Raw genomic sequence first — 14,747 nt, 5'->3', positions numbered from 1 at the left:
AATGAAGTTATCAAAATATTTTAATAACATTTCTAAAATGATAACTTTTCTTTAAAAAAATGCTCGTTTTACAAATAGTATTATACATTTATTTAACAATAAATTCATACAAACAATGATGTAAACATATCAAATTAAGTATAAAATACATCCTATAATATCAATTACAAATTTAACCTAGAAATATCGATTACTGTAGCTATTTAAATTTTCATAAATGATTATGTATTGGTTTTGGTAATATATTCCTTCATTTTCAAAATCTCTGTATGGTCTTAAACTAGAAAATGGATTCTGTTCAAAATATGTATACTTTACATGATTGTTTAAAACTTCATTGAGTCTGATTTGTTCTTTTTCTGCTTCTGTTGAAGTATAAGATGTTAGAATCAATGGGCAATTTTGTTCAGCTACTATCTCTAAAGATTGTCTCCATGAATAGTTTTCAGATCTAAAATCTTCACATTCATGTATTCCTGCATTATATCCAACAATAAAATCTGGTTTCACATATGAATCATCATTTGTATAATTCTCATAAAGCATACTACATATTTGAATTAAAAGTTGTTTATTATCATATTGACAATCCTTACACAGATTCACTGATACGGAATCTATAGATAATTCAGGTCCTATTAGAAAAATTTGTACTGTTGTAATGCATGGTAACCAGTGTAAGAGAATTTCCCAAAGTTCTATACTATCAATGTCTATCATATTGGCTGCAATAATATGAACAACGAAACTATTACCATTCAAAAGATATCGCAATTTTTGCATTGCGTAAAGAAATGTTAAAGGTCGTGAAAGATATTCTGAATTAATCATTGTTTCCTCTACTATTGACATATGTGAATTCTTCCATGGTTCAATGTAAGAATCTATAAAATCTTTCATGTTTTTTGGTAAATTTACATGATTTATATGATATGGTATTCTCATTTTTGGTATCTTTCTCTCATGTGTTATTGAGATTACATCTAAATTAAAACATAACTTTATCAGATCACAATATCTTTTATGTACAATATCATCTTTGTGCTTTGTGCAAAAACTAGTATTTGGACAATTAGGGCAATCTTCAAGAACTCTTATATTTTGATCATGACACACAACACATAATCTAAGAAATTTGAACATTTGCTCTTCATAATGCTCTAATTTTCTACCAACCTTTATTGCTACTAGTAACATGAAATTCATTTTCATTTGAGTCCAAGCTTTTATATCAACATTCTGTTGAATATTTAAAAAGGTTGATAGTTGATTGTCCTTTAAAATATTGCATATTGCGTTGCATAAATCTTTATGTTGCGACCAATGCATTTTTTGGTGTTCCTTGGAACAATAAGAGATCATAGTGCAATTACCACATCTTTTTAAAGAGATTTTTCCCCCAAATTTTTTACAAACGTGGCATGCATTTGCATAAAAGAAATAGTTATATTTAGGTAGCATTTTATGTATAAAATTTTGTATAAAAATGTACAAATACAAAGGTATGTATGTAATATAAAATCTTCAATTATAAAAATTGTTTTCTTTCTCCGTATTGAGTGGCGATGCATACGATTAAGTATCATTTTATATAAAATTTTTCTTGATTGTTCAATCATCGTGTACGTTTCACATTTTATATAAAAGATTATGTAAGATCTATTATATTTAGGTAGATTATGAACGCTATACACTGCAAATATTTGTAAATAAATAAAAACTTCACTAATAATTTATATTTTATATATATCTGTTTCAATAAAAGCAAAAATCTTTTCAATAAAAGTTGTCCATAAAACAACAATTAGATCTTGCTATATTATAAACAAACTTCCGACATAAAACCAAAAACAGTATTGCCATCTACAGTACAAGATTTAGACTTTGAGTACGCTTAAATATTTACCGTTTGCTTTTAAATGTTTGATAGTGGGAGAGTTTTGAGATGAAAATTAACAAAATGCAGATCCACTGAGTTAATTATAAACGTATATTACCATATTGCCATATTTATAGTCTAAGGTACAGTTTAATAAAACCAACTAAAGAACTCTATTCGATAGTTCTAACCTTGAAATCGTGTTGTTCCATAATAAATGTCATAAGCGGTATTTGACAATATAACTTTTTAATCTTATATGAAAAATATTCTGGATATAATATGTCGTAAAGTGACAAATTAACAGCCTTTGAAACTACTAAAATATTTATTTGTCTTTGATATTTATCAAAATGGGGTTATCAAATAAATACGAATAATGCCTCAATTGTTCTTAAATGATTAATGGAATTGTTACTGTGTTGGATTGTGTTTTTCTTAATTCTTTTTCCAATTTTTAGTACGTTTCATCGTTTGTGAAATTATTATTCCTTTCAGAATTGTTAAAAATATGATTACCTTGAGAGGAAAATTGAAGAAGGATAGTGATATATCAAACTCAAAAAACAGAGAATATAATAAACGCGTTTCTGTCCGTGATAAGCTATTAATAAAAGAGGTATAATGAGATAAGAATGTATGAAATTGTTTTGAAATTAGGAAAAAAATTATAACTAGCTGTTTTAATTTTTTCATTCATTTAGGTTCAAGAAATGCAGCAAACATTACCTAGTACATGTCAGGTGAAATTTCAAGATCCTGATTGTCTACATGAGTTTAGTCTCTTGATTGTTCCTGATGAAGGATATTGGGTTGGAGGTAGATTTCATTTCCAAGTTTATATACCTGAAGAATATAATATGGCTGTAAGTGTATCACCATTAAAACTTATATATAGGTATTTGTGATCAGTCTGATATTAACAAAATTATTTTAGCCACCAAAAGTTAAATGCCTAACAAAATTGTGGCATCCTAATATAAATGAGGATGGTAACGTATGTCTTTCAATTTTAAGGCAGAGTAGTATAGATGAAATGGGATGGGCACCGACTCGTAAACTTAAAGATGTTGTATGGGGTTTGAATTCACTTTTCACAGTAAGTCTTTAAAAATTCTACTTAAAATGTTTCTGTGATTATATTAATTAATCATATCCTTCTGCAGGATCTTCTAAATTTTGATGATCCTTTAAACAGAGAAGCAGCTGATCTATTTGTAAAAGATAAGGAGTCCTTTCGAAATAAGGTTAAGGATTATGTTATGCAATATGCAAAAAGATGATTCAGATCAGTGGATAATGTTATAACAGTGACACTGTACGTTTATGGAATTAGCATTTTATTTTGGAGGAAAGTTCGAATTTGATTTAAAAGTGTTCTTTTAATTTGATATCGATTAATTTGTATTTAACTATCATTCAGTACTACTCTTCTTATTCTAGGGAGATTGTTTTGTTTATATTTGAATCTGTTAATTATATGCAGCTTTTGAATGTTATGATACTTCATTGCAGTTAAATTTGTGTAATTAATGGTACAGAGAGTGAGAATGGAGAACATGTCATGTGTACAATATACTTATCCTTTTTATGGAGCATTGTAATGATGAAAGACCATAATTTGTAAATAAAGTCAATATTTAATAATAAAGCTTTCTTTAATTATTTAGCATTTATTGGTGATTTTATTAGAATATAATCATCATTTTTGTACAATTTTAAAGGTTTGTACCTTGATTCGTTAAAACGTGATTTTATCTTACGTTATATTCAAATATCGATCGGTCGATTCTTTCTTACTCATAGATCTTAGGAGTAACGATATGATGGTAATATTTCGTTAAAATAATTAAACGTAACAAATAAATAATAACAAAAAAGAGAACAAGGAAGGAAGATTCTTATATTTCGATACTATCCTCTTCTTTTTTTAGTTGCTTTTCCTTGTTCTTTAAGAAACTGACTAGATGCGTGCATGAAATTTTACAGTCACATAAAGAAAATTGGAAAATCATTGCTTAATAATATCTTATTCGTTAGAACGTGGTGAGCAGCTCTTCTTGTATGCTGGTCGATCTAATGAGTTTTTGAGTGGAACCTAACAGGCTTTCACTTGCCAGGCTTTGGTTCTCAGATGCTATTTTCGACTTCTCTTCGTGGTACTCTTCGTTATACTCTTTCAGTCTGTTACCTAAGAACACTGCTCTCTCGCGTTTCCTAATCATAAATTCCGATAGTTGTAGCCATCTGTGCTCGTGGCATTCTTCTACCAATGGTCTTTTACTAAAATAAAAACAAAACATATAAAAACTCCGATAGATGTAGTAATATTAAAATAGAGAATACAAACCTGGGTGCCCGTTTAAAAACCAACATAAGGAACCTAGTAGCCTCCTGACTTAACTCTTTATACAGATGTTCGAATCTGTATCTCACAAACAGAATATTTTGTCTGGTCTCATCAGGATCCTTGCCACGAAACGGTGAAATACCAGATAGGAGTACATACATTAGTACACCGACCATCCAAACGTCTGTCTGAGGATGAGCCGGTTCCTCATTGTATACCTCGGGTGCTCTATACTCTGGATGACCAGCTTTCGGTACAGTTGTACCCAACTTACTAACGAGTCGAGCAGAACCCATATCAACAAGTTTGACTTGGACCGATCTGACATTAGACATCACTATGTTGTCAGGCTGAATGTCAAGATGACAATATCTTCGCCAGTGAAGGTACTGTAAACCGTCCAGAATTTGGGTCATAGCAACTGCTACGCAATTTTCTGTATATTCATGTCTACTCGAGAAATATGTGAGAATATCAGCTCCCTGAAGCTTTTCCAAGATGAATAGTGCAATCGGAGAACCTTGTGCTTTGTACGCTGCCTCTAACATCGCTATCCTCTCGTGTCTCAACGAACGAAGAGCTTCAAACTCTCTGTTCACTTGCTTTTCTGTTTCCGTATTCAGCTCCAAAATCTTGGCGACTATCACACGGTCTGTACTTTTATCAACACCTTTTACTACAACGGAGAATTGGCCTCTGGAGATTTCAGAGATGAAGCTATACTTGCTTGAAAGATTCGTGTCGGTCGACCACTCGATAGGATGGTCCTCGATGGAGTAATCCATATGTGGCTTGTCTTCATCAAGCACTATTTCTTGACCTGACTCAGTCAGTTCTTGAAGGTGCCTCATAGCTCGAGTAATTTGAACCTTTGGACATCCTGGTAGTCTAGTTTTGATCAGCTTCGATGGGATACCCTTTTCGCTCCAACCGACGCGATTTCGTGCTGCTAAACGGAAGTTATAGGAAGTGTCCGGTGTCAAGTCTCTTATCATGTAAAACTCGTGATCGATGTTCGAGGCTATATCTATCCAATCGACCGAGTCACCTAGTTTGTATTGGAGATTGTAACACAAGACTGGAGAGTTGCCATCGTATCTGGGCTGCTTCCATCGTAGAAGTATTTCTGTGTCTGAGACATCGGAAAGCTCAGGAGAATCAGGACCTAAAGGAACAGCAGCTTCCACTAATCTCGTTCTGACCACAGTCTGTCCGAGGGAATTCCTGGCGACAATCTTGTAACTACCAATATCGTGTTCCTTCGTTGGATTGAAGCTAAGTATAGATCTGCCGTCTTGGTCCTCGGTGACTTTTACTCTGTTGCTCTCCTGAATCATCATGTCATTCTTGTACCACTGAATCACTGGTTTGGGACTTCCAACAGCTAGACAAGCTAGCTGAGCAGGCATTCCTTCTTCCATGGGTTGAATTTGCGGTTTTTCACGGAAGAATGGTAGATGTCCCTCCTTCTTCGACTCTATCATTGCCTCTGCCTCTGCGTAACTATCCAATCGAGTACCCAATTCGTGTTTCAAGCGTCTCAGAGTGAAGTTATCTGTACCGTATCTACTGATTCTTGCTCGTCTCTCGTCGTCGATTTCTTCGTCCATAATATCCGTAAAGCGACGACGTTCTCGTATAATAGGTGTCCTCCAGTCGAAACTTTCTTCGGTGATGGTACGAGAGAATCCAGGACTACGATTGCACGCAACCTTCATGTATTCACGCAAACGCACAGGGAAGTCCGTGTCGCGTAATTGAAGAAGGTAGGTATCTGGACCATTTTGATAGTGGCTTTCGCTCTTGATGATTCCAATCTCCGTGTCAATCGGTTCCCTCGTAGCAATCTGGTTCTCCCAAGGTTTAGCCGGAGGTCTCTTTATTGGACTGTATGGTCTTTCCTCGCTGGGCTCTGGAGTGTATTTTTGGCCAGGCGGATAGACCATTCTAGATGGGTGCTCGAAGGCTGTATTCAATTTGCGTCTGCGGAACCACGTGCGGCAGGAAGCGTTGTTATACCAATCGCGATACAGTTTGTAATAGTTCTTCAAGTTCTCCGATGGGATCTTGTACAAATCGAACGGAAGTCTGTCAGCATAGTTCAACCAAGGATGAGCAAGAGCAGCCTTGACATCCATTCTTCTATCAGCGTTGTACATCAGTAGAGAACGAATAAAATCTTTGGCTTCCTCCGAGATGTTCTCCCAACGATCATCGAATTCCCATTTTCCTTCCCGGATCTTCAGCATCGTCTCCCTGTCGTTGTTACCTCTGAATGGCGAAATTCCAGAAAGCAAGATGTATGTGATAATACCAACGGCCCACATATCCGCACTGAAGGACACTCCCTCGTTGTTGGTAACTTCCGGTGCCACGTATTCGGGCATACCATATGTCAAAGTCATTAATTTCGCGTGTGAAATTCTTCTTGCGAGCCCGAAGTCGCAGATCTTCAGGTCGTCACCGCCTGTATGTGAGATCAACAGGTCTCCAAGCGTTAAACCAAGATGAGCAAAATGATTCGAATGCATGTAATCCAATCCCCATAGTAACTGTCTGATATATCCAGCAATATCTGCTTCGGTGTAGTATGCCTGTTTCGTCAAAGTGTCCACTAGCTCACCACCAGCAGCTAGTTCCATGATCAGTGTGACAGATTTATCAGTCTCATAAGCGTCGTGCAGTCTCAGCAATTTCCTATGATTCAGACTGTTCATTATTTCTATCTCGTTATACATGTACGGCCTAAGTTCTCCCTTTCCATGCATGACTTTGGCTGCGAAATTCTTTCCGGTGCTTCTTTCAACAGCGTGGTAAGTGACACCTTGAGTACCACGGCCAAGCTCGTCACCGAGGTCGTAGAACTCATCGAGAAGCTTATCGTGATGAGGTTTAATATCAGACTTCCTCCTGTACGTTCTGTATCCGTACTCGTGCTCGTTCTCCTCCACGTGCAGCATCACGGAACAGGAAATGGATCCGGCCACGTTTCTTGCGCTCACCGAGTATAAACCTTCATCCTTCACGATGGTATCGCTGATGGTTAAAATAGTAGTGTCTGGTTCGGTGAATTCGATCCGAATTCTGGAAGAGGTAGTAAGAGGTTTCCAGTCCTTGTACCACTTGATCTCTGGGTAGGGTACACCAATAACTTTAGCCATTAGTTGCCCAGTTTTTCTAACCATTACAATAGTTTCCTCCGGTCTCTGAATAAATGTTGGGTATTCGGCAATCTGTAGCCAAACTCTTTGTCTAGCTTCACCATGTTCGTTAGTCGCGACAGCTTCATACATTCCCTCGTCTCTTTCGAGCATCCTATTAATGAATAAAGTGGCTTGTCCATTTCTCGTATAGCTCTGATCATATCTTCCACCAGACTCTATCAATTGGTCGTTGAAATAATAGGTCATCTTGGGTTTTGGATAGCCATAAACGAACCAGAAGAGGTTACAATTGTGATTCTTTACACCATATTGAGTATCATGTTCTTGACGAAGGAATCTAGGTGCTTGAGCGTAATTGTCGTGAGGTGGTCTTTCGATGTCGAAGTCCTTGGGGAAGTAAGGACTGGTCTCCGGACGGAAGTCGATGCCAGGAGGCAAGTAAGGGAAGAATTTCGGTGGATCTGGCTCCAATTTCGCGCGATACGTTTGCGCATACGGTGAAGGATCGCTGATTCCGTATTTGTTCTCTACACGGATACGGAACTTGTAATCTCTGAAGGGTTCAAGGTTACGGATGTCACACACGCAGCTACGAATACCTGTGCGGACAGTGAACCAATCACCATCCGGAAGTTCGCACATTTCTATTTGATACGTCACTGGAATGCGAGGTCCAATGGGGATGGATGGCTTCCAAGAGAGTGTCAGATGGCGATCCATCATTCTGCTGATAATTGGACGATCGGCTAAAGGTAATGGAACGCCAGACTTGCGGTACTTGTCGAAATCTGCATATTGATCTCCTAGAGCTTTCTTTGGTCGTGGCTCCAATGATTCGTAAATTAAGTCCGCGGTGCAAGAATCTTCGCCATGAGGGTTTGATATTTTTAACATATATTTTCCCGCATCCAATTCGTCAGCATTGTTTATAATTAAACGCAACAAGCTACCTTCTTGGTTCATCCTGATCCTATCGGTTTGCCACATTTTGTTACCATTGTGGAACCATTGGAATTCAGGTTCTGGGATACCTGTGACGCAGGCTGTAAATTTGGCTGCCATTCCTTTATAATATTCACAATCACCAATTTTTTTCAAGAACGATGGTGGCTCAGCCTTCTGTATCTTCTCAATTGTATCAACCACTGTCAAATTCGCTACACACTCAGCTTCACCACCCTTGTTCACTGCTTTGCACTTGTACGTTCCGGCGTCATCATAGGTACAATCTTTCACGTACAAACAGCAAACATCTCCGTCACGTTTGATCTTGTATTTATCGTCATCATTTAAGATCGGTCTGTCATTGAAGTACCATGTAATATCTGGTCGTGGTACGCCGGTGATGCGAGCTAGGAATTTGGCATCGAACGAAGGCAATTGTTGTAGATCCTTGAACTTCTGCAAGAAGTTTGGTGGTTGGAAGATCTTCCTGATGTTAGCTGTGGATTTCGTGGAGTCTTCACCGAGTGGATTCGATATACGACATTCGTATACACCAGCATCTCCGGACTCGCAAGGGTTCATCTCCAGTTCTGTCTTCTTTCCATCGCAAGTCACAGTTAATCGATCGGATGGCTGCAGAGGAGCACCGTCCTTGGACCAGCTGACTTCTGGCACGGGATTGCCAGTGAAAGAAACAGATAAGTTTAATGGTTGACCTTCCTCGACGTAGACGTCTCGCATTGGATTCACAAATCCAGGTTTCTCTTCTGGTTGATCGGATAGAAGTTTTCCAAGAACGCTGATCGTTCCTGTACAAGATGAAGTGCCTTCTGTGTTGCTTGCAATCACTGTGTATTCTCCCGCGTCTTCTGGCGTTACTTTGTCTATGATCAACGCCTGAGTTCCATCTGGCAGATCGACAGCCTTTATATGCTTTCCATCAGGTATGAGCTGAAAACACAAAGTTGATGAAAATAAGGGAAAAGCATTCTTAAATTTTCAAGATTTGAAGAATTCATGATGATTTACGAACCTCATCGCCGTTCTTCAGCCACTGAAGCTGTGGTGTTGGTTTGCCTAGTAGTTTGACTATCATTTTCGCCGGGAAGCCTTGCACGACATTCAGTGGTTGAAGCGTGGTTATGAATTCTGGTCGTTTCTCTTTCTCTTCGATCTCTACTTTGGCGGAGCCAGTAATTTCACCGAGCGAATTAGAGACAGTCATCGAGTATACGCCAGCGTCTTCCGGACGAACATAGTCGATCCTTAAACCGATAATACCGTTTGGTTCGTTCATGAAGTATATCTCTTTCGATTGCCGTAGTGGTATGCCGTCTTTGAACCATTGAACTTGTGGATTCGGGAAAGCAACCACTTGGGCTTCCAGTTTCAATGGTTGTCCTACGATAGCCTTGGCATCTTCTAATGGTTTCGAGAAAGATGGCTTTCTCCTTGCAGCTGAAATTATATTTATTATTATTATCATTCCTAATTTCATTTCCTCATCAATATTTAATATAAAGGAATTTCCAAAAGATTTAATTATGAATTTAATTATTTAACTTTGAATTAATCCCTAATTTGATTTTTCACCTAATCGTAAAACGTCACTCACGTTTAATAGCCACGGCACATAACGAAGACTGTTCGCCAGTAGAATTGGACATCACTAGTTTATAAGCTCCACAGTCTGTCGGTTTCACGCAATCGATCGTCAATTTGGTGCTACCATCCGGAAGTGTCTCAATCTTCATGTGTTCATCAGGAACGATCTTCTCTCCATCTTTATACCAACCTACATCAGGTACAGGGCTACCATCGATCTTCGCTTTAAGCTCCAGACAATCACCCTCGTCCACTTCTTTTGTTTTAGGCAGAAGATGAATAAAGCTAGGAGAGATCAATTGCATCGTCAAATTACAACCAGTTTGTGCGCATCCATCGACGTTGGTAGCCCGGCATTTGATCTTTCCAACATCGTCTATAGAAAATGTCGCGATGGAATAAGTGCTGTCCACGATGCCATCTACGTGTGTAGCAATTTTGTGTCGATCATCTTCTTTGATCACTTCACCATCTTTTAGCCAGGTTAGCTTTGGCTTGGGGATACCGGTTACGCGAACTTTCAGTTCTAAATCTGTGCGATCTTTGCACTCTATATTGGCCAAATTCTTGAGGAAGGTTGGTGCCTCGGCTAAAAATCGAATTGTATAATTAAAAATTCTTTCTCCCGACACAATGGCGAAGATAATCTTTTCGAACAGTTAACATAGAACAGTAGCCAACAGTATATACATAGATAAATTTTTATACTCACTGTGTGGAGTTAGGGTTGCTTGTCCAGTCGCTTCACCCAGATAATTCTTAGCTGTAAGATGATAAGTTCCCTTGTCTTCGACTTCCACATCTTTAATGATAAGTTTGAACTTGTTGTTCCTCCTATCCTCCTCGAAATCGTATTTATCTCCTTTCTCCAGGACTGTACCATCCTTGGTCCACGTGATATCAGGTTTTGGATTTCCTTTAACGATGGCCTCCCATGTAAATGAGTCTCCAACGGACGCGACAACGTCTTTCAATTCTTCAATTTCAGGATGCAGAAGGAGATGTAAGAAAGCCTGATTACAGAAACAAATATTTATATATCTTCAGCTCAAACGAGTCTTCTTTATGATGTTGAATTTATACTAACGCTAGCTTCAGCTTCGCCGTATTTGTTCTTCAGTTTCAGCGTGTATTCTCCAGTGTCTTCTTTCGAGCATTTTGGCACGCTCAAAGTGACTGTAGTACTGGTTAGATTGTCATTTGCTGGCTTGTTCTGCGTGGTGAACTTTAGTCGCATGTCGTCATGTGGGATTTCTTCACCCTTGAAGTACCTTTTTAAACGAATGACATGAATTTATAAAAAGTTATATGGCTGTTTGATGGAATGTGGTAATGAAGTCTTAATAGTGGGAATTGCATGCTTCTAACATTATAATATATCATGACATGTACTCATAAAGGTCTGAAAATTCGTCACAATATTTTCTGAATAAATACTCATGTTTCTATATTTATTTCATTTTTTGGGACAAAGTGCATTTATGTTATGTGTTCTTTGAATTTATTATTTAATATAGTGTCGCTAAAGATAATTTATGACTTATAATCAATGACGTACCCAATATCCCAATTGTGAAGCAATAGCAAAGGAAATAGGGATAAAATAAGTAGTATTACAAATAGTACTGATAAATAATGTATGAATAGTACCGTGAATAACACTAACAAATCACAGATAATATTTAAAGAACCAATACAAAAGTTTAAAAACTGTTAAAAAATCAATGATGAAATATACCATGTTGTGTCAGCAACAGGATCAGCAGTGAACGTAGCCTGAAACTGTCCGGTCTTTCCTTTGGCCACATCCACGTCATTCAAAGGTTCGGTAAACTTGGGTCTTCGAAGTTCGTCCACAGTTTCAACAGTCAAATATCCTTCGACCATAACTTCGCCTAGTTTGTTCGTGAACGTGCATGTGTACACTCCTTCGTCTTCGAGAATGGCCTTTTGAAGTTCCAAAGTAAAAAGTTCTCCAGCACTGGTGATTCTGATGCGTTCTCCGCTTCGAAGAGGTTTCCCATTCTTGAACCATTTTCCATCGGCTCTTGGTAAACTCGTCGCTCTGATACTGAACACGACCGTCTGGGTTTCGTAGATCGTTTTATCGCTGAGGGTCGCTTCGATGATGTGAGGAGGCGCTAATTGGGAAATACCAAGATTAGAATGCTTTTCGCCAGCAATTGAAGACTAGATTCTGGATGGTCAGATCTAAAAGTTCGTTTTCGTTTTTGCCGTGCATCTAGTGCGTCCTTGCGTTTGCGCCACGTGCTGCATTGTTATTTTATACATTTTTAAATCTAAAATACCAGACAATTTTTTGTATTAATTAAATTAATTTTAATTTTAATTTAATTTAATTAATTTAATTTTGTTGTATTTATAATTTGAAATTGTCTAGTACTTTTTCTAACTGCTTACCTTGATGAAAACGAAAAGTACCCAGTTCCAGCCAAGTTCGACTGATTATTCTTGCACTGTATAAGCGGTAAGTGTCTGGACTGAGTATAGAAGCGCCGACAAAATTTAATGCTTTCTCTTGTATCATAATTTTAGTGCAACGAAGAATATAAACGGTAAAATGAAAAAATAAAAAATGATATCAAATGATTCTCGAGAAGGATTAAACTTTGTTACGCGCTTCGTCAGGTGTTCACATGCAAAGGCAACATACATATGATGATTCGATATGATTAACACAAAGCTTGAAAGAGATTACACAGAGACAAACAAGGAAAACACAGGAACAATGCTGGAAGCGTGTAAAAAGAATGCCAGAAGAACGCTGCGAATATTCGATCTTAGACTTTGTCGATCTGCCAAAACGGATGCGTTCGAGCAGCCGATGGAGCAATCCGGTCGTACCTGAGTCTCTGGAGGATTCTTTTTCAAGGATATCGTCCAAAACGCTGCGCTGCCGTTTAACGCGATCTAGAAGAGCCTCGAGCTCTTCGTCGACCTCTTCATCACCGCTTTGAGCAGCCTTCAACGCGCTCTCCCTTGATACCGATCTTTCCAACATTTTCTTCGATTCCGTCGAGTCCATTCTCTCTATTTTCGAGCTCTGTCTCGAAAGTCCATTTTGTACAGATCCTCGACGCTCTTCCACGTTCGTCTCGACAACTTTCTCCGCGGTCGAATTCACTCGTTCGATCTTTTGCTTCATCAACTTGCTTTCCTCGATAGTAGGAGTCTGTGGTTGCTCTAGCTCCACGGAGGACATCTTCCTGAAAGAACCACCGTTCTCAAGGACAGCGGATCGGGGTAGCTTTACGTTTTCCTGTGTCAATTTCTCGGATGGTAACTCTTCCAGAGACCGTTCCTCCATGATGGTTTCCGTGATTAACGAAGCTCTGTAGGGTTTCGCGTCGTCTAGGACCTTTTCATCAGGCAGACGGCCGTTACCATTGAACTCTTCGTAGGATCCATTCGTCAACTTCACGTCTTCGGATAATTCAGCGCACTGCATCACGTCCTCGGTGCTGACGTCTCTTGAAATCGCTTTCAGAGTCGACTCGTCATCCGAAACAGAAACGATCGACACACCACGGTTTACCTGAAGCCTCGACCTGTTATCCTCGCTGTTCTCCGAGAATTCCTCGATTAACACGCCGTTCTGTGGTTTCTGGACGGATTCTTCTTGCACGCTGTAGCTATAGGTGGCAATCTCTTCGACGCCAGGACCGTCCGTGTTCGTTTCCTGGCACTCGACCTTTGTCGCGGTCATCTTGCTGATCGTGTGGCTCTCGTCGGGACCTGTGAACGCTTGGACTGGTCACAACAGCTCTTTTGACTACTACCTACTAGAGAGCAGAGACGATCCGTGCTACTCGACGACTTTCGCGACGATCTGTCTCCTCTGATCTGTAGAGGAGCTATAGCCACTCGAAAGCAGTTTCACTTTGATCGAGGCTCGTGAAATCTCTGGTCGGTGTGGCGTTATTTTATGCTCTCGTGTGTACGGATTTTGTGACTGACGTGGAAGATTTTATTCGAAATTGAATCGCTTATAGAAATTTTTGTGGTAAACGAAAATGGTAAATATTCAAGCTACATCATTTGTTTGGATATTCTTATAGTACATAGGAAATGAAATAGAATCTTTGCTTCTCAATATGTTTATATGAATCGTTCAGAAGCTGCAGAAGATTAAGTTTGTCAAAATAATTGTTACTTAGTATCGTAATTTTTGTTTTAATTGTTTTCTGAATTAAGTCAGTCACAAAATTCCCGTTTACGACGATGGTTACATGAATGTAAATAGCGAGTAGTTGTTCAGCGTGTGCGAAATTTACCTGTGAGTATAGCTTCGTGGGTCGTCGTGGAGGCCACGGAGATCGTGATCGTTTCACCCTGGCCCCGTATTACTTGGACGCTTTGTTTCTCCAGTTTCACTCGACCTGAATTTATCAGACATGTTTTTTGGGCTACGATTCTACGTCTACGATTAATCAGCCATCGTTTTAACATCAATTAGCATATCGGCAAGGCTATTCGTATCTTTTTATATCTTGCCTTTCGATCGTGTCAGCGATACAAAATTAAGCTCCTATCGCAAGGATTTCGATGGATTAGAAAAAGGAAAAAAAAACTATATATGATACGTATATGATGTTAACAGAAAAAAGAGGATATAACGAAGCTCGCTTGCTTTGCGTCTTAAATGTATACTCAAACACAAAACGCACTATTTTTATCTTTCTACTCCCTTGAATAGATTGAAAAAGGAAAAAGAACGACCAAAAAACGCGACACGTTCTCTTGGAACGTTTCAAAAGTCTTACCAAAATCTTGCGACATCGCG

General features: G+C 38.5%; 3 protein-coding genes across 12 annotated transcripts in view; 1 reads left to right on the top strand and 2 right to left on the bottom strand.

Moving 5' to 3' along the window:
- Positions 1 to 66: 66 nt before the first annotated feature.
- Positions 67 to 1,951, bottom strand: LOC117205339. The gene has a single exon (XM_033443647.1). It carries the CDS (start codon positions 1,459 to 1,461, stop codon positions 178 to 180), a length of 1,284 nt encoding a protein of 427 aa, XP_033299538.1. The 5' UTR covers positions 1,462 to 1,951; the 3' UTR covers positions 67 to 177.
- Positions 1,884 to 3,530, top strand: LOC117205340 (NEDD8-conjugating enzyme UBE2F-like). Of its 2 annotated transcripts, none has more exons than XM_033443650.1 (5): positions 1,884 to 2,022; positions 2,378 to 2,498; positions 2,584 to 2,745; positions 2,817 to 2,978; positions 3,046 to 3,530. In XM_033443650.1, the coding sequence occupies exons 2-5, from the start codon at positions 2,391 to 2,393 to the stop codon at positions 3,160 to 3,162; spliced, it is 549 nt and encodes a 182-aa protein (XP_033299541.1). In that variant the 5' UTR covers positions 1,884 to 2,022; positions 2,378 to 2,390; the 3' UTR covers positions 3,163 to 3,530. The 2 variants fall into 2 exon arrangements, with proteins under 2 accessions (XP_033299541.1, XP_033299539.1); XM_033443648.1 differs by having other exon boundaries at positions 1,955 to 2,108.
- Positions 3,531 to 3,532: 2 nt separating this feature from the next.
- Positions 3,533 to 14,747, bottom strand: part of LOC117205336 (obscurin) — a 45,842-nt gene continuing 34,627 nt past the window's right edge. For 7 of the 9 annotated variants that reach the window (XM_033443643.1, XM_033443636.1, XM_033443638.1 and 4 more), the window contains 9 exons: positions 14,239 to 14,343; positions 12,809 to 13,699; positions 11,682 to 12,084; positions 11,031 to 11,214; positions 10,656 to 10,956; positions 9,954 to 10,532; positions 9,372 to 9,796; positions 4,230 to 9,289; positions 3,533 to 4,162 (listed from right to left, as the gene is read on the bottom strand). In XM_033443643.1, the coding sequence (XP_033299534.1) occupies positions 3,916 to 4,162; positions 4,230 to 9,289; positions 9,372 to 9,796; positions 9,954 to 10,532; positions 10,656 to 10,956; positions 11,031 to 11,214; positions 11,682 to 12,084; positions 12,809 to 13,699; positions 14,239 to 14,343 (8,195 nt within the window). In that variant the 3' untranslated portion in view covers positions 3,533 to 3,915. The remainder of the gene's footprint in view (positions 4,163 to 4,229; positions 9,290 to 9,371; positions 9,797 to 9,953; positions 10,533 to 10,655; positions 10,957 to 11,030; positions 11,215 to 11,681; positions 12,085 to 12,808; positions 13,700 to 14,238; positions 14,344 to 14,747) is intronic. The other 2 variants (XM_033443641.1, XM_033443642.1) reach the window with 1 other exon arrangement.

This window comes from Bombus bifarius, unplaced genomic scaffold, assembly GCF_011952205.1.
Source record: "Bombus bifarius isolate JDL3187 unplaced genomic scaffold, Bbif_JDL3187 scf7180000007990, whole genome shotgun sequence".
NCBI classification, from domain to species: Eukaryota; Metazoa; Arthropoda; class Insecta; order Hymenoptera; family Apidae; genus Bombus; species Bombus bifarius.
This window is presented reverse-complemented; position numbering and strand designations above follow the sequence as displayed.

What these genes read in the sequence shown, in the direction of transcription:
- LOC117205339 (XM_033443647.1), bottom strand. Translation starts at nt 1,461, where the DNA reads ATGCTACCTAAATATAACTATTTCTTTTATGCAAATGCATGCCACGTT.
- LOC117205340 (XM_033443650.1), top strand. Translation starts at nt 2,391, where the DNA reads ATGATTACCTTGAGAGGAAAATTGAAGAAGGATAGTGATATATCAAAC. An exon ending in ATAAGCTATTAATAAAAGAG is followed by an intron (nt 2,499 to 2,583) that starts GTATAATGAGAT and finishes TCATTCATTTAG; the next exon opens with GTTCAAGAAATGCAGCAAAC. An exon ending in GTTTGAATTCACTTTTCACA is followed by an intron (nt 2,979 to 3,045) that starts GTAAGTCTTTAA and finishes ATCCTTCTGCAG; the next exon opens with GATCTTCTAAATTTTGATGA.